Raw genomic sequence first — 17821 nt, forward strand, 5'->3', positions numbered from 1 at the left:
GGTGATCCAAGTCAGTGCCTTTCTCAAACATCACTCCGGAAGCTTCACCTCCAAGGAGCAGTGGGGCACATTCTTCAGCCCAGAGACTTGGCTTCCCCTGGGTCTTGTGGTGTGTATTAATAGGACCACTTACCTATCAGCGTCACCTGTTGAAGTAAAGATGGTTGAAGTCTGGCCCTGGAATGAGTTTGCTTCTGCAGACATACACCTCTGATGGAGGGTCCCCCTGCCTCTACCTCTTCCCCACACTCATCCCCCACAGTCTTCCTGCAAGAGGGGCAGGAGGCTGGAAGAAGATGGCCTCTTGGGAATGAATGCTGTAAAGAAATGGGTCTCAAAAATGGTCCCTGGGCCAGCAGCAGTACTATCACCTGGGAATTTATTAAAAATCCAAACTCTCAGTCCCCATGTCAGATCTACCAAATCAAAAAGTCTGTAGGTGTGGCCTGGCAATCTTTTAGCAAGCCCTTATACCTCAGAGGTGGCTTTCATTGGAGGGAGATTCTTCTACTTCTTCTGCACCTCCCCACAACCCTAGCCCAGTATACTCTAGGACCAAAGAGGCTTTTTCTAGAATGTCCATAAACCCAGACCTTGACAGTAGTCCTCCCTCATCCTCAGGGGATATATTCCAGGGTGCCCAGTAGATGCCTGAAACCACAGATAGTACTGAACACTCCATATGCAGTGGTATTTTCCTTTACATACATACCTATGATAAAGTTTAATTTATAAATTAGACACAGTAAGAGATTAACAACAATAACAATAAAGTGGAACAATTTTAATAATATGCCAGCATCACTACTCATGTGCTTCGGGGCCATTATTAAACTAAATAAGGTTTCCTTGAACACAAGCATTGCGATCCCATGACAGCTGACCTGCTAACCCCAAGTCATCTATTCAGTGACTGTCAAGTGGGTTGTGTCTACAGCATGCGTACGCTGGACCAGAGGGTGATTCACATCCTGAGCGGGATGGAGTGGGATGGCATGAGATTTCCTCAAGTTATTCAGAACAGCGTGCCACTTAAAATGTATGAATTGTTTATTTCTGGAATTTTTCATTGAATATTTTCATTCCATAGTTGACCACAGGTAACTGAAACCATAGAGGAGGAGGACTGCCGTACTTAATAGACGAGTTATTTTTATAACCTCTAAAGACACCACTAATAGGTATAAAGACAACTAGATGACAGATTTTCCCAATGGTTAAGTGAGCAAAGATCGCTCTGACCAATCATCTGAGAGAATGCTAAGATCAATGAGCAAGTATGATGACTTGCAAATATCCAGCGTCTGTATAAAGTCAGTGCTTCTCAAATATTAGTGTACATCAGCATCCCCTGGAGGGCTTACTAAAACAGATTGCTGAGCCCCACCCTCAGGAAGTCCCATCTAAGAGATTTGGGTGGGGCTTGAGAACTTGCATTTCTAACCAGTTCCTGGTGATGCTCCATGGTGATACCAATCAGACTGTGAGAACCACAACTCTAAAGCCTCCAGCCTCCTGGTTATTTGGAGTGGCCTATGGACCTGCAGCATCAGCATCACCTGGGAATCTGTTAGAAAGGCAGGCCCTCAGGCCCCACCCCACACCTGTTGAATCAGAATCTGCATTTTCATGGACCTGCAGGCAATTTGCATGCACATTGAAGCTGAGAGTGCTACCTTAAGGTCCCTGGCAAAACTTGACCTTTGCCAAACCCACAGCCATAACTCTCTTCATTACAGCCCTGAGAGGAGTCTTACCAAATGTGCATAGGACCTAGTTGATGAAATTAACCCTCCCCAAAATGTGCCTCCTTCCACCTATTCACCAGAGGTATAGCTAAGGGGTCATGGTAGGGGGAGGAGGGGATTAATTGGTCCATCACCCTACTCTTCAGAAGGGTTATGCCTTTTCAATAGTGGTGAATATGGCACACCAAATGGTTCCTAAGGCTGAAGAAAAGATGGAAGAAGCTATATGCAATCTTGGCAAACATGCCACCAGTCAGAGCATGGCTTTTACCCAGCTTTGGGGTGGGTTGGGGCAATCCCCCCACTTCAGATCTGTTCCAATGCTCCCCAAGTCACTGAAGTTGTTCTTATACATTTTATAAAATTAATCAGGGAGAAGGAAGGGGGAGAAACAAAAATGAACCCAGGTTGCAACATACTCAGCATTAATCACTAGATCAGCCTGTGCTCAGACCTGCTTCCTCATAGCTGTTTGGTGCCTGCTGCTTCAGAATCACATAGAGTAGACCCTGCTAAAGATCATTGTTCCCCTCAATGCTATGGAGGTAACAACTTGAACATTAGGAAATGTTATGTTTTCCATTTGAGATATTTATTCTTTCAAGTTCTGTGTACCAGTGAATCAACTGACATCAGCTGATCTGAAGGACCCCACGAGAAGCTGACTCACCAAAGAATGCAGTTTACACATCCTGATGATTTCATCCATCTTACCCAACCAGTGACCCAATTTTTCAGCCCATCACCCTCCAGGATCCCCTTAAAAACCCCAGCACAGAACTCCTCCAGGAGATGGATTTGAGGGTCTCCTCCCATCTCATCACTCAGTGCCTCTGATCATGGAACTCTTTCTCTGCTGCATCCCCACTGTCTCTGTGCATTGGTCTGTTACTGCGCAGTGGGCACATAAACCTGTTGGTCCTGTAACACCACTGAATCCAGGGTCCAAATTCTCCTAGCCCCTGAGAGAGGAGGAAGTTCCTTCTCCCCGGGACCAAGAGCCAAGCTCAGATCCTGCCCCAATGTGAACCCTCTTACAGGCTAGTTTGAGATTGGGTGCATTTCTTCCCTTTAGGTTTTTCTCATGTTTCCTTAGCGTCAAAAATAACAAAATAGTCTTATATCAGCAAATTTGGAATGGCAAAGTAGCTTAACAGGGGGCTTGATGAAAGTAACCCTTCCAACACATGCTTGTGGAAGTTACATTGGAGATTCCATTCTCAGCAAAGCAGACCAGGAGACTTCTAACTGGGGGATGTTCAGAAAATGACAGGGTAGTTGTGTGGCAGAACTCCAAGGAGCACTGTGCACAGAATACCATGGGAATGGGGCTCCCTGGCCTTGTTCCACACAGAGCCCCCAGTGAGTGTGGCATGCTAAGTCTAACCACTTCTTTAGGAGCCTCAAGTCAGAGGTGACAATATTATGACGTTGATGAGGGCCTGCCACAGCTCAAGAGCCTCTACCTAATACCTTAAAACCTGTTGCCCTGAAACTCCAGCTACAGTTACATTGCTGTTGGATAAACTGCTTTGTACAGTTCAAGATTTAGGTACAATTTCATACAATGTCACCAGAAGCCTCTTGGTGCAAGTTATGTCATAACTTTTATATACCTTGTAATAGCTATTATGCATAGTTGTTACAGAACTATTACAAGTTCTAACATAACAACCAAGCATCACACAGATGCAGATGAATTATAACTGTGAAATAATAACCAGTATGCAGTCAGGCACATCAGTTATCCCCCTAGTCTAGAAGAGCTTCAACAAGAATGGTCACAGGTCAGAGAAAAAGAACAAGGGTAGAAGGCAAAGGTGGCCCTTGCGCTTTATTTTTAGCACCACTACTAGTTCAATTATGCATAAACAATCTTACCTAGTTGGCGTTTTTCACGATATTAGAGAAAAGAACCACTTTCTTCTAGGAACTTCTGACATAAAGGTAGGCATTGGTCTGGGCCTTGAATAAAAAACTGGTTACTTAGCAACCTGAGCCAGAATGTAATTTCAGGAGAAAAGAATACTTCTGGTTTAAAAAAAAAAAAAAAAAAAAAAAAAAAAAAACCTTACTGTTTGAATTATTAAAAACTGTATCATGACCCTTGGGAAATTAAGTTCATCTCTAAGAAAAAGCCAAACCAAAAAGCAAAAGAAACATGAAATATTATATTAGGTATGGGTCCCGTGGAAATGCACACACATTGGAGAAATGGAACCAAATCATTCCCATTGATTTACGTTTTTTCAGTGTTTTGCATTAACCATCATCAAAATCCTAAAACCAAACTTTGCAAGACATTTGGAGATGTCTTTGGCAGTACTACTACTACTTGTTAGCACACCTACCTTCATTCATAGGATTGTGTCAGCAACGTTTTAACAGCTGTGAAAACCCCACCAGTATAGGAAAATACATTTTTTATGGATTTTTCTAGATATGATATCTCCATGACTTGCAGAGTTTTGGATTAGCCTTTGTATTCATTTTCTATGGTTGCGTAACAAATTACCACAAAACTAGGAGAGCAAAACAACACAAATTTATTATCTCACAGTTTCCATGGGTTGAGAGACCAGTGTGAACTGGATTCTCAGCTCAGGGTTCCATAAGGCTGAAATCAAGGGGCTGGCCTGCTGCATCCTCATCAGGAGGCTCAACTAGGGAAAGATCTGCTTCCAAGGACCCTCAATGTGTTGGCAAAATTCATTTCCTTGTGGCCATATGACCGAAGTCCTTACAGGAGAGTCTCTCTTCCACTTCAAATTTCTTCTAATCTCTTTTAAGTACCAGTTGATTCAGTCAGGCCTACCCAAGTTAATCTCTTTTTATTAATTAAATGTCAGCTGATTAGGGACCTTAATTACATCTGCAAAATTTCTTCTGTGATATTACATAATATAATCATGTGAGTGAGGCATAGCCCATCATATTTACAAGTCTTGTTCACACTGAAAGAGGGAATAATACAGGGCATGTACACAAAGGGGTGGGAATATTGGTGGTCATCCTATAATTCTGCCTACATTTACCCTTCATTCATTGTGTCCCTGTTTCTGATCTATAAGTTGAGGATAATACTCCATTTTCAAGATTGTTATAAGGCCAATGTATGCATTTTTCATTCATTAAAGAAAAGTATCAGCATGCATTCTGAAACTGTTTGTATTTGATATTCTTTGAGCTCCACTGTAATCTAGCCCTTGTCCTAAGTCCCTGTTCACTCTGAAAGCTTATGATAAGAAAGGCTGACGCATCTCCCTATTACTGCATATTTACCACACTCTGGCCATAAATTGCTTTTAAATATTTTGCCACATAGTTGGGATTTCTGTTCCACCATGTAATGTGATTCCCAAAGCATCTGAAGGGGCTGCTTTCCAGGAAACCCATCTAGAGACCTGCACTCAGCAGATCTGGGGCCTGTCTGTCTGTAGCCAGCCCTCCTAGGCATCAGAGCATGGTAAATACACCCCAAGTCCCAAATGGTAAGTGACAGACACTGTTGGTACCTGAGATCTTAGGTGGTAGACAGGTAGTGCCATTTTTAATTGAGAATTTACTTTGATGTGTCTTAGAAAAAATATACCTATTCAAACTCATGATTTTAGGGCACAAGCAAAACTGAAAGAGATTTAAGGTATTTAAGTGAGTTGATTTGAGGAAAATATTAAATAGATAATACGAGTGGCTAGAATATGGTGAAAGTGATGACAGTGTTACTGCAGTTAGGGAAATATCTGCATCTAGGAAATTGGTTAAGTGACCAAGTACTGAATGAACTAGTGAATTCGGTGAGTATTGAATAAATTATGTTAAGTGAATCAGACTCCAAGAACCCATTCGGTCTTACGAACGTCTACAGAAGCCCACCACGTGCCATCAGTTGAGCTACACACCCATTAAAGCACGTCTGAAATCACACTCCAGCTGCCTGGCGCGCAGCGGGATGGCGTGCGCGGTGTAGGTGGAGCCTTGCGAGGGCATGGCTAATCCACCTGAGGGCGGCAGTGGGGGCGTGGCTGGCGAGGGGCGGGTCCTCGCGACGGAAAGCGGAAGTGTTGTAGAGTCATGTGACCCGAGTAACATGGCTGCTGTCCCGTGAGTACCGCTGGTGCCGGGCGAGAGTTGTTAGGCGGCCAGGGTCAGGTGTGCTGGAGCGGGGTCCGGGCCCGGGTTCCAGGGCGAGGCGGCGGAGCGTGGCAGGCAAGCCCGGAGCGGCGTGGTCCATGCGCCGGCGGCGGGGGCAGAGCGGAGCCGCAGACTCCCCTGGCCCCGGCGCGGCCCCGGCAGCCGCGGGCTAAGGAGTCGCGAGGCTCCCCGAGCTGCCACCATGAACCCCGAGAAGGATTTCGCGCCGCTCACGCCTAACATCGTGCGCGCCCTCAATGACAAGCTGTACGAAAAGCGGAAGGTGGCAGCGCTGGAGATCGAGAAGTAAGAGCCGCAAAGACCCCTCCCTGGCTATGCAGCCCCTGACTGCTCTGCTCCCCAGGGGGACTCCTCACGCCTTCCCAGCCAGGGTTATTTTCCCAGGTTTTAGGCCCTTACCTTAGCGCAGTGATTAAGAGCAGATTGGGAGCCATATCTGGGAGTCCCCCCTTTACTCCTGACTGGCTGTGTATTTCGGTCCCAGCTTTTTAACCTCCCGGTGCCACAAAGGGCTGCAGTGAGAATGAAGTGACATCATGTATGGGTAGGGCTTTGCACAGTGCATGGCACAAGGTGAGTCTTCGGTGCGGTGCCACCCAAACCAGCAAATCAGAGAGTTATCTCTGTGGTGGGAGAGAAGTCAGAAGCCGGAGAATTTGCAGGTGATGCTGACCATCCTGGTTTCTTACCCAACTTCTGAGAAGTGAAGGAGACTGTTAGTGAGTGCCCAAGTAGAGAAATCAGGTCGGAAACCTAGTGATCTCAATGCTCAGAGAGTTGTTTGTTTTGTCTGTGTTATAACACCCTTCCCTGCAAATGAAAGTAGAAATAATTTGACCTTTCTTGCTTCTGCTGTCTTGTTACATGTGTGTGTAACAGCAATCTTTTCTTGTTTTCCCAATGTACAAAACAACGAAAGTTTAACTGGGGATATTTTATTAAGTGTTTTGGTTTTGGTTTTGATTTTTAACTGCAGTATTATTTTACTTTTGTGGGTTTTTTCCCAGTCAAATCTTAGTGTTAAAGTCAAGTGAGTGAGTGAGTGAGTGATTTCAGAAAAGTCGAAAGAAGCAGGCTGTGAAACTGGAAGAATACCAGTCTGGGAGTCAGAAAAGGTAGATCGTAGTTCTGTTCTGTCCAGCAGAGTAGCCGTTGGCCATGTGTAGCTATTATAAATTTAAATTATTAAAGATTAAACTTTAGTTTCTCAGTCACACTACCCATATTTCAAGTGTTCAATAGCCACGTGTAGCTATTGGCTACTATATTGGGCAGCACAGATTATAGACTGTTTCCATCATTGCAGAATTCTCTGTTGGACTGCTCTAATCTGTTCTATGGTGTGACATTCATTCTTTAACCTGGGGCAAATTCCTTAACTCAGGGTTTCTCAGCCTCTGCACCATTCACATTTTGGAACAGATGATTTTTGGTTGTAGTGGGCTGTCCTGTGTCTTGCAGGAATTTTAGCAGCGTCTCTGGCCTCTTCTCACTGGATGCCAGTAGCACTTCATCTGTTGTAACAATCAAAACTGTCTTCAGACATTGCCAGATGTCCCCCGAAGGAACGAAATTGCCCCAGTTGAGAACTACTGCTTGTAATCCAAGTGTTGCTTTGGATTTTAGTTTCCTCCTTGACTAAAGGGTTTGGACCTTAATAAGAAACCCCCCACCCCGCCTCCATTCAGCTCTCATGCTCAATATGTCCACAGCCATCTAGCTGCTTCTCTCATGGGACACCACTTTCTTGACTGCTCTTTTTATATAGCTTTTTGTTTATACCTGACTGTCACGAATGCTAGCAAGTCTTACTGCACATTGCCATACTGAATAGAGGGATCCAGAGATGGTATATAGACATGGTTCCGTGTCCATGGGGTTTTGTTGGCTTTGAAGTTGCCTTGACACCTAGTTTTGTCCCTCACCCACTCTGCTTCTCAGGAATATCTGGTTTTATTAATGCTTGAGTCATCTGTTGAGTCCTTGAAGAGAGAGGTGTTCATCTTAATATTATTGTTGCTGCCAGCACAACCTGTGTATCTGTTCTCACTCTGCAGACAGTCTGTAAGGGTTTTGTCTTTGATAGAGTTCATTTTGTATTGGACATCGCCCTTGATTTGTGGAATTTAGAGAAATTCACCAGTGCCTTAACTGGACTGTGAACTCCTTAAGAGCAGAGAGTTCTGTTTATGTATCTGTTTTATTTATCCTTAGCACCTAGCCTGGCAGCACTTGACAGTTGGTGTCCAAATAAATGAATGACCATACATTTTCGGTGGGAAAATAACATTGCAGGCTCAGGACCTTGCTGCTCAAAAGCATGACCTACAGACAGCAGCATCAGGATCATCTGGGAGCTTGTTAGAGGTTCTCCAGACCTATGGAATCAGAATCTGTATTTTAACAAGATCCCTGGGTGATCTGTGTGCACTTTAAAGTTTGAGAAGCACTGGCCTCAAAGACCCTCTCATCTGTTTCCAGCCTTCTCCAGTCGTGCTTAGAATGAAGAAGGGCTGGTTAGTTTGATGCCTTCCTCAGAATGTGTGTTTCACAAATTGCTTAGAGACAGATACTGACTTATTTGTCTGTGCTTCACCAGCATTTTGCGTGTCTGAGCACTTTCTCTGTGTCAGGTACACATAGGATATTATATGTTTTAATATATAATATATTCTTCATTTGGCCTGGTCAAAGTGACCTGCAACAAACACAGACTATTAATTAATCTCTCATTAATCAGACTGCAGATGCCCAATAAAAGAAGAGTCTGAATATTGGCAGTTATCTGTGTAGTGTAAATGAGTCAGTTCATGTGCTTCCTAAGTAAAAGTGCTTAGTCCTGTTCTTAGGTAAGTGGCCCCTTTAAGATACCCTATTTCCTGAGAGGCTGCGTGGCATGGTGTTTAAGAGCCTGGAACTGGGGTCCAGGCTCCCATTTACTCGCTAGGTGACCCTGAGCAAGCTAATTAACCTCTGTGCCTCCATTTCTTCATCTGTAAAATGAGAATAATAATAATATGCATAGAGTTGTTTGAGCTAATGTTGTAAAGTGCTCTATTAGTCTGTTCTTGCACTGCTATAAACAAATACCTGAGACTGGGTAATTTATGAAAAAAGAGATTTATTTGGCTCACGGTTCTGCAAGCTGTATAGGAAGCATAGCAACTTCTGCTTCTGGCGGGGCCTCAGGACGGTTCCAATTGTGATGGAGGGCAAAGAGGGAGCAAGGCGTCTCACATGGCGGGAGCAGAAGCAGGAGCAAAAGAGACCGAGCAGGGAGGTGCTGCACACTTTTAAACAACCAGCTCTCTTGAGAACGCACTCACTATCACAAGAACAGCACCAAGAAGATGGTGCTAGGCCATTCGTCATCACGGGAGAAATCTACCCCCATGATCCAGCCACCTCCCACCAGGCCCCATCTCCAACACTGGAAACACCAGTTCAACAAGAGATTTGGTGGGGACACAGATCCAACCATATCAAGTACTTAGTGTAGTACTGGGCACATTGCAGTTATTATAAACTATATATAGAGAGAGAGAATTGTTATATAATTGCCCTAATTATTTCTAACATATGTATATCACATAGTTGTCATCTGTCAGTACTGCTCTTACCACTTTTTGGTCGGGGGAATGATAGCCTCCCATATTTTCCCCATGCTAATCCCTGGAGGCTGTGAATATGTTATGTTACATGGCAAGGGGGAATTAAGATTGCTACTCACTAACCTTAAAATAGAGAGATTATCCTGGATTATCAAGGTGGGGCCGATGTAACCCTAACCAGGAGAGTCAGTGTCAGAGTGATGTGATGTGAGAAAACTTACCCTGTCATCACTGGCTTTGAAGATGGAAGGGAACCACCAGCCAAGGAATGCTGGCAGCCTCTAGAAGCTGGCAAGAAAATGGATTTTCCCCTAGAGCTCCAGAAAATAACATAGCCTGCCAACATCTTGATTTTAGCTCAGTGAGACCCGTAGTAATACATGCGTTGTTTGTTAATTTTTTTAATTTTTTAATTTCTTTTATAGAGATGGGTTCTCGCTATGTTGCCCAGGCTGGTCTTGAACTGCTAGGCTGAAACAAGCCTCCCACTCAGCCTCCCAAAGTGCTGGGATTACAGGCATGAGCCAGGGTGCCTGACCAATTTATATTATTCTAAGCCACTAAGTTTGTGGTAATTATTACTGTAGCAAATAGAAAACGAGTACAACTCTACTGTCATTGTTCTAAATCTACCACCCTGGCCAGACTGTGAGCTTCCTGAAAGCAGGATCCATGCCTTCATATCATCTTTATAAGCTCGGTGCTTGCCAGCACTTGGCAGGTGTTAGTAGAAGACTGAAGCACTAACCGCTCATCAGGTTTGCCCCTGGCTTTCCCAGATCAAATAGTCAACCCACAGCGTCTTTGTTGGCCTGAGGGCAGCCATCATGGTAAGGTTTGATTAAAGCTCCAGAGGATAGAATACGTTGTATTAGTCTGCTGGAGCTGCCATAGCAAAATACCACAGACTAGATGGTTTAAACAACAGAAATGTATTTCTTACAGTTCTAGGGGCTGGGAAATCCAAGAGCAGGATGCCTGTAAGGTAGGTTTCATCCTGAGGCTTCTTTTAGCTTCTAGGCAGCTGCCATCTCACATATGTGATGTGTGTTTGCTTGACCTCTTCTTTTGGATAGGGAGGGTGAGGTGGTAGCTCTAGTGTCTCTCTCTTTTTTTTTTTTTTTTTCTTTTGGAGACAGGGTCTCACCCCGTCACCTAGGCTGGAGTGCAGTGGTGCAATCATAGCCCACCGCAGCCTTGAACTGGGCTCAAGCTATTCTCCCACCTCAGCCTCCCAAGTAGCTGGGACTACAGGCACACACCCCCATACCCAGCTAGTCTTGAACTCCTAGCCTCAAGCAATCGCTGAGATTACAGGCATGAGCCACTGCCCCAGTCTGGTGTCTCCTCTTATAAGGACGCTGATCCTATGGAATCAAGGGCCCCACCCTTACGACCTCTTTTAACCTTAATTACTTCCTTATAGGTCCTCTCTCCAAAAATTACACTGTGCATCAGAACTTCAATATATGAATCTGGGGGTTGGGGGACTGTTCAGTCTATCACAGTGATCATAGTGAAGCCTGAGGGTGCACGTATATAAAGTGCTGTCTGCCTCATTTTGGATGGTTGGGAGGATATAGAAAAGCTTCCTTTTGTTTGGCCATCGTATACCCCTCATCTCATTTATTTTGCGTGGCTGCCCTGTGAACGTGGTTATGTTACACCTTTTCACAGGTGAGGAAGCAGGCTCGCTGAGGTTAAGTAATCTTCCCATGGTTTCATAGCTAGAACCTAGCTAGAAAACTCAGGTTCATGTGTCTCAGAAGACGTTCCCACTGCATGACTGGTTTTCCCTACCAAAAAGGGGTCATACTTAGAATAAAAGGAATTTCATACTTGAAATTCTCCACAATGGTTTTAGCTGCCACTTTGAGTTCTCCAGAGCTCGGGTGACAGAGCCAGTCCTGCCTATGGTGTTCCAGTGAGGAGTTAAAACCACTAATAAGAGGGGATTGTATCATGATGACAGCCCTCTCAGGCACTAAAAATACAGAGAGATGGATGCTTGCCTCAACTGAAGGACCCCCAGATCCAGAATCTTGAGACCACCGGTGTGGTGTTAAGTGACCGCACTAACTGGCTAAATGTTGGGAGACAGTTGTGCAAAGTCCTGGAGAACTTTTGCCCCTACAGCCTTATTCCCACAGGACCACACAATTTCCTGTAAGATAAGGCAGTCAGGTTAGGATTTTTATCATGGCTGTTGCAGGTTTTGTGGTTTTCAGTTTTGATATAGTCATTGATCAGTCGTAATGAAAAGGGTGGGAAGATGCTAGGCTGTCTTCCCAGAAGAGTCTGACATTGGGGAGAAATGCTAGCAGGCACTCAGATCAGTGTGGTGGGTGCTCGCTTTGCAAGGCGTCGTGGAGGCAGGGCCCCCACTGTCTCACCGCTGGCTGGGAGAGACAGCGCCACTCATGGTCAAGTCTCTAGTGGTCCTGAGCTTTGCGTTCCGTCTGTGGTCCTACCTCCCTGAATGCACCTGATCTTGTCTTTGAACTTGGAGTTCAAAAGCCAGCATACGTACATGCCCTGCTAGGTGGCCCAGGCCATGCCCCCTGAGAGCCCAAAGCCCCAGGGAGGGCTGCTTGGAGCAGAGCTCCTGAATCATACCTCCCTGCCTGCTGGCTGTGGGGGAGGCGAGTCCCTGGAGCTCTGTGAACAGGTGAAAGTGAACAGGTAAAGGTTGACCTGGTTCTTTGGAGCCTACCACCTCTGTGGGGAAGGTGCCAGAGTCCTGTGTCACTTCAGGGGGATGCATTCTGAGAAGTGTGTTGTTGGGCAGTTTCATCATTGTGTGAACAACATAGAGTTACTCACACAAACCTAGATGGTGCAGCCTGCCACACACTAGGCCGTACGGTCGAGCCTATTGTCCCTAGTCTACAAACCTGCACAGCGTGTGACTGCTGAGTACTTAGGCAATTGTAACACAGTGGTATGTGTGTACCCCAGTATATCTGAACATAGAAATAGTATAGTAAAAATACAATATTATCATCTTCCGGGACCACTGTGGAATATGCAGTCTGTTGTTGACCAAAATGTCCTTATGTGGCACATACCTGTTTTTATGACCCAGTGACTCAAGGTAATTTTTGAAGTGCAGGTCAGAATTCCACCTAGCTTGGCTGTTTATCAGCAGTAGGACCCTGTTTAAATTGTTTAATCCCGGGGTCACAGGCTGGCCCCTAGGGGCCATGACCTACACGCAGACCTGTTTGGTTTGGCCTGAATCACAAAGTATTTTAAATTGAGAAATTTCACAGTGGAATTCAGGTTTCTGGATTATCTATTAGACTTGGGAGATGTGGCCCGCATTCCTGCAAAGCAAATTGGCGGGAGCTTTGCCACCTGTTGGCAGATTAACCAGAGCCTGTTTTACCTCCTGGGCTTTCCCCTATATCTCCTGCCTGGCCCCTGTGAGCATCTGAGTTTGTGATCTCTGGTTTAACCTCTCTGTGCCTCAGTTTTCTTATCTAAAAAAAAACAGCCCCTTGAAAACATGATGCTAAGTGAAAGAAGCCAACCGTAAAAGGCCACATATTGTATGATTCTATTTATATAAAATGGCCAGAATAGGCAAATCTGTAGAAACAGAAAGTAGACTCGGGGTTGCCTAGGGCTCGGGGGAAGAGATTCGGCGGAATGGGGAGTGACTGTCAGCGGGTGCAGGGTTTCTTTTGGGGATGGTAAAAAAAATGTTCTACAATTGATGGTGGTGATGGTTGCACCACTTTGTGAATATACAAAAGACTGCTGACACCTGCACTCTAAAGTAGTGAATTTATGGTATGTGAATTGTATCCCAATTTTTAAATTAGTGCTGTTTTGTTACAGTCTGAGGGAAGCAGTTATTCAGTGGTCACAACTACTGTCACCCGAGATCACAACAAGCCTCCTGCTGTCACCAACTCTTGCTTCTCCTTTGTAGTTTTTTCCACTGGTTGGATCCACTGTATGCTCAGTACGTGCTCATTCCTACGTCGTATCTGCTCATTTCATGTCAGTTCATTCCTAGGCCTTTTCAGAAGGTCGTGAGCCCTTCCTCAGGGACACATGTTCCGCTTTCCCATTCAGTTTTGGAGACTGGTTAACAAGTGGAAACCAAGTTACTTAAACACTCGGCAAAGCAGCTGGCCGAGATGTTTACCCAGATCCTCTTTAGGACGCTGCTGCCTGGATATGCCATCAGAGTGTGGTGTGTTGCAGCGAGAACTGGGATGAATGGTTAGACTTGCCAGGGGGAGAAAAGGCAGCATCTCCAAGTCCATGCGGAACGTTTCACATCACAGGAATAAATGTCACCTGTGGGTTTATCTTTACATCCGTCTTGGAGCCAGGAGCATAGTGGGTGCCCAACCAACATTTATGGAATGAACACAACCTCGTGTGGTGTGTATAAGATCACAGCTTGTCTCTGATTCTGACTTTGCACTAATACTGTTACTTGAGCATGTGCAGTACAGAGCACAGAATGTGATTATCTAATTCTCTAAAAGCCCTCTAAAGTCATTGTCATGATCAACCCACCTGCAGCTGAGGATATTCCCTCTGAACACATGGGAACCTGAGTTCAGTGGCTAAAACCTCTGCCACCTAGGACAGAGGCTGGGACATGGGGCCATCACCAAATGGCATGGGATTGCAGTTAAACGAAATCACAAATGCAACGTGCCTGGCACACAGTGGGCACCCAACTGGTGGTAGCTGTGCTGTTTGGGGAGGGGCTAGTGTAACATAATGGATGACATTTTAGATCTTGGGGTTAGAAAAGCCTAGATTTCATTTTAAAATCCATCATCTACAACTTGCATGACTTTGTGTATGTTTCTTCTCCGAGCCTCAGTTTCTACAAACTGTAAAATGGGTATAATGGTACTTTTAAGGTTTCAAGTAGACCCTGTGTGTAAAGCATGCAGCACATTGCCTGGCAAGTAGTAAGTGCTCAGCTGATGGTTACTTACTCTCTTCCTGCGTTCACAGAAGACCAGCGCTAGAGCCTCATTTCAAAACATCTCAAGTAGGCGCCTCATCTGTACTCCCTGTGTGTGGGAGGAATGCTTTGACGATGACCGAGCACTGTGGGGAAGTGTGTAGAGAAAGCTACGTTTCTCTTGGGGACCTTAGTTCTGCGCAAGGGAATTGCCATCTGTAATTCGGTACCATTGGTTTGCAGCTGAAGTGGCTTAGGGAGATGGGAGGGAGGGACTGTGACATAGTTGAAAGGATTTGGACTTGGTAGATGTCAAGGGTTCAGACCTTCCGTGACCCTAGGAAAGGGGCTTGATTTCTCTATGACTATTTCAGGTCTGGAAGATGGGAGTGAAGTAATAATAGCTACAGAAGGAGGTGTCCTAAGGAATAATTGGCCCCTGGAATCCTCAGCAGAGTGTGAGTGCTTAGGAAGTGGTCAACTCAGTCGTCCTCGTGTGACCTATGACAGTCTCCTGCGACCGTTCTGTGGTACAGAGTTAAGCTAAGGGGTCCTGTGGCTGTGCTGGGTGGCCCCAGGCTCTCCCGTGGCTCGTGAAAGTCCAGATGTGTCTTGCACTGTCCGTGGCTGCTTCTCCTATCAGGGAGTGGGTAGTCGGTGCGGCAGTCTTTGAGACGTGGAGGGTGGCGTCAAGAGCTTGACGCTAGCCCCGCTTGGGGCTTGTATCTTCTGGGGCATGGTTGTTCCTGCCATCCTGCAATACCGCTGGCCAGCTGAGAACCCAGGCTCTGAGCAGTGTCTAGAGGATACCTCTGCAGCCAGGGTTCTTCAGAACTTTTTGGAGGAAACCAGGCAGAAGTGGATTCTGTCCTCTGGTGTGTAAGACAGCAATGTCCATGACCTTCACATTAGTGAAGGTCTCCGGGGATTTGTGATCGTGAGAGTTTCTGGGCCAGATACTAACTTCAAAGCTAGTTCAGCCTCAGATCCCCCACCTCTGGCTGGCAACCTGTAGATGAAAGGAGGGATAGTGTGGTCTTTTGAAGAGACACTAAACCTGGAACTGGGAATGCCCAGGTTTTCAACTTCACTTACTCTGCTTCCCCTTGTAGTTGCTTTTTTTAATCTCTGCACTTGCCTTGTGAAGTAGAGACCACACCACAGGCTGGCTGACTAGGGCAGTTCTGGAGCACCTAGTGAGGGGTTAGAGCACGCCTTCAGCTGCCCTTCAGGCGTCATCCAAGCCTGTGCACCTTTCCCCGACCACCAGCCACATCTCTGGTGACCTGAGCCCTTCTTGATGTGCATTTTCGGGTCCTAGTAATAGTGCCCTTCGGTCCTGCTAACCTGGACTATAAGAGAAGAGGGCGAGGACCGTCCAAATGTGATATTGATTAACCTGCAGGTTAGGTTTGGGTTTGCAAAGCACTGCCATGTCACCAATATGGCAGTGTGGGGTTTTGCCCCAGGTTTTCCCTGCAGCTCAAGCTGCCTGTCACCCCTGCCAGTCTTGACAAGTGTTTACCCACCTACTGCACGCAAAGTTCTGGACTCGGAGAGAGGCCTAGTGCTAGAGATGCAGATGCATGGTGCCAGTCCTCAAGTACTTTTTCAAGAAGTTGTGGAGGGGCAGGCATGGTGGCTCACGCCTATAATCCCAGTACTTCCGGAGACCAAGGTGGATGGATCACTAGAGGCCAGGAGCTCGAGACTAACCTGGCCAACATGGTGAAACCCCATTTCTACTAAAAATAGAAAATATTAGTCAGGCATGATGGCAGGTGCCTGTGATTCCAGCTACTCAGGAGGCTGAGGCAGGAGGATTGCTTGAACCCAAGAGGCAGAGGCTGCAGTGAGCTGAGATCACACCACTTCACTCCAGCCTGGGCCACAGAGCGAGACTCTGTCTCAAAGGGAAAAAAAAAAAAGTTGTGGAGGTAGGAATCACGCATGAGAAGGAATTAGAAGGAATTTACCTGCTGACATTCCACAGCATGTTGCTGGGCACAGAATGGGGGGTCCTGAGTCCTTCTGTACTCACTTGGTGAGATCATCAGGAAAGGCGGGGGGTTGGATTTGAGGTGAACTTTGAGGGCTGGGTAGAATGTAGAAGGGACCAGGAGCTTTTCTAGAGAGTGGGTAGATGGGAGGTGCAGCAGTGGGCCAGGCAGGGCGCAGTAAGAAGGCAGGCCTGGCGGGAGTAGAAGCCTGTGCTGGGAGCCCAGCAGGAAGGCTGCAGAGGTCGTCCTGTCCCTGTTTTGCTTGCCCCAAGTGTCAGATAAGGAGGGTGGGCTTGATTCATGGAACAGATTCTTCCTGCCGGTGGCCCAGGGTTGACCCCAGACCCAGTGCTCTCCAGGCTGACATACTGGTGAGGACAGGTTCCATGGGTTCCCTCCAGCCATTGTTTGTCTGCCTGACGCCTGTTTTCCTGGAGATGAAGAATATTCTACCCTTGAGTGCAAGGGTGGAGACAGTAGAAACTTGGAGTTTCTGGGGCCACAGGGCCTGAATGGGCTGTCATTTTTGTAGTGGCCTGGGGTGCTCTGAGTTGAGTCCTAGTGGGACTCTGGTGGGGGAGGCCTTCCGGCTGGTGCCAAGCAGGGACACATTTGCTCTTTGCGAAGATGAGGGGTGGGGAGGGAATGCTCAGCACAGAAATCCACCTTTCCCGTCTCCTCCCTCAGGAGGCCCTGTTACTCTTGCAGGCTGTCACTCCGACATCAGAGCCACTTTCCTCGTACGCTTCAAAGCTTGCTACGCCCCATTCAAAGCCATACCACCCGCTGGTGCAGACTGCCCTTCCTCAAGTTCACACCACTCGCGAGCTCATGGCCTTCTGTAGCTCCTCACATCCACCGGGGCTAAATGCCAGTCCCTTTGCCAAGTGTCCAGGGTCCCTCGCTGCATGACTGGGAGCAACTTTTCCAACCCTGTCACCTGTGGCTTTTTTTTCTGCCAAATCAAATGCCTGCTTCTCTTTCCTCTGAGCCGTTGTTCAGCCTCATCCTCACCAGCTCCAGAACGAACACCTACTCATCCTTCAAAACCCATCTACAATGCTGACCCTTATAGAGCCCTAGTACATCCCTGCCTGGCAGACACCGATCATTCTCTTTCCAGCCTGCCCCGGCTCACCTCATACTCTTCTGACCAAGTGTTTTTTCTGTTTGTACAGTATTCCTTCAGCCCTCTTCCCACCCTGGCAGAGAGCTCCTTGGGGGCAGGGAATAGCTCTCATCCACTGGCTGCCACACAGGAGTCCCCTCTCCAGTTGCTCGGGGAATGTTTGTGACCTGAAACAGGGAGACAGGAGAGGAGGTGGCTTCAGGGTGGCCTGCGCTGCTGTGCAGGTCGGCTTTCCTTTG

At 46.6% G+C, this 17821-nt stretch overlaps 1 protein-coding gene across 4 annotated transcripts in view; it reads left to right on the forward strand.

The window, feature by feature from the left end:
- The first annotated feature begins 5803 nt into the window (after positions 1 to 5803).
- The window catches only part of VAC14 (VAC14 component of PIKFYVE complex), a 115316-nt gene continuing 103298 nt past the window's right edge, over positions 5804 to 17821 (forward strand). Inside the window, exon 1 of one of the 4 annotated variants that reach the window (XM_038008282.2) lies at positions 5804 to 6188. In XM_038008282.2, the coding sequence (XP_037864210.2) occupies positions 6085 to 6188 (104 nt within the window). In that variant the 5' untranslated portion in view covers positions 5804 to 6084. The remainder of the gene's footprint in view (positions 6189 to 17821) is intronic. The other 3 variants (XM_038008283.2, XM_038008284.2, XM_007993691.3) reach the window with 3 other exon arrangements.

Source organism: Chlorocebus sabaeus, chromosome 5 (genome assembly GCF_047675955.1).
Source record: "Chlorocebus sabaeus isolate Y175 chromosome 5, mChlSab1.0.hap1, whole genome shotgun sequence".
Classification (NCBI taxonomy): Eukaryota; Metazoa; Chordata; class Mammalia; order Primates; family Cercopithecidae; genus Chlorocebus; species Chlorocebus sabaeus.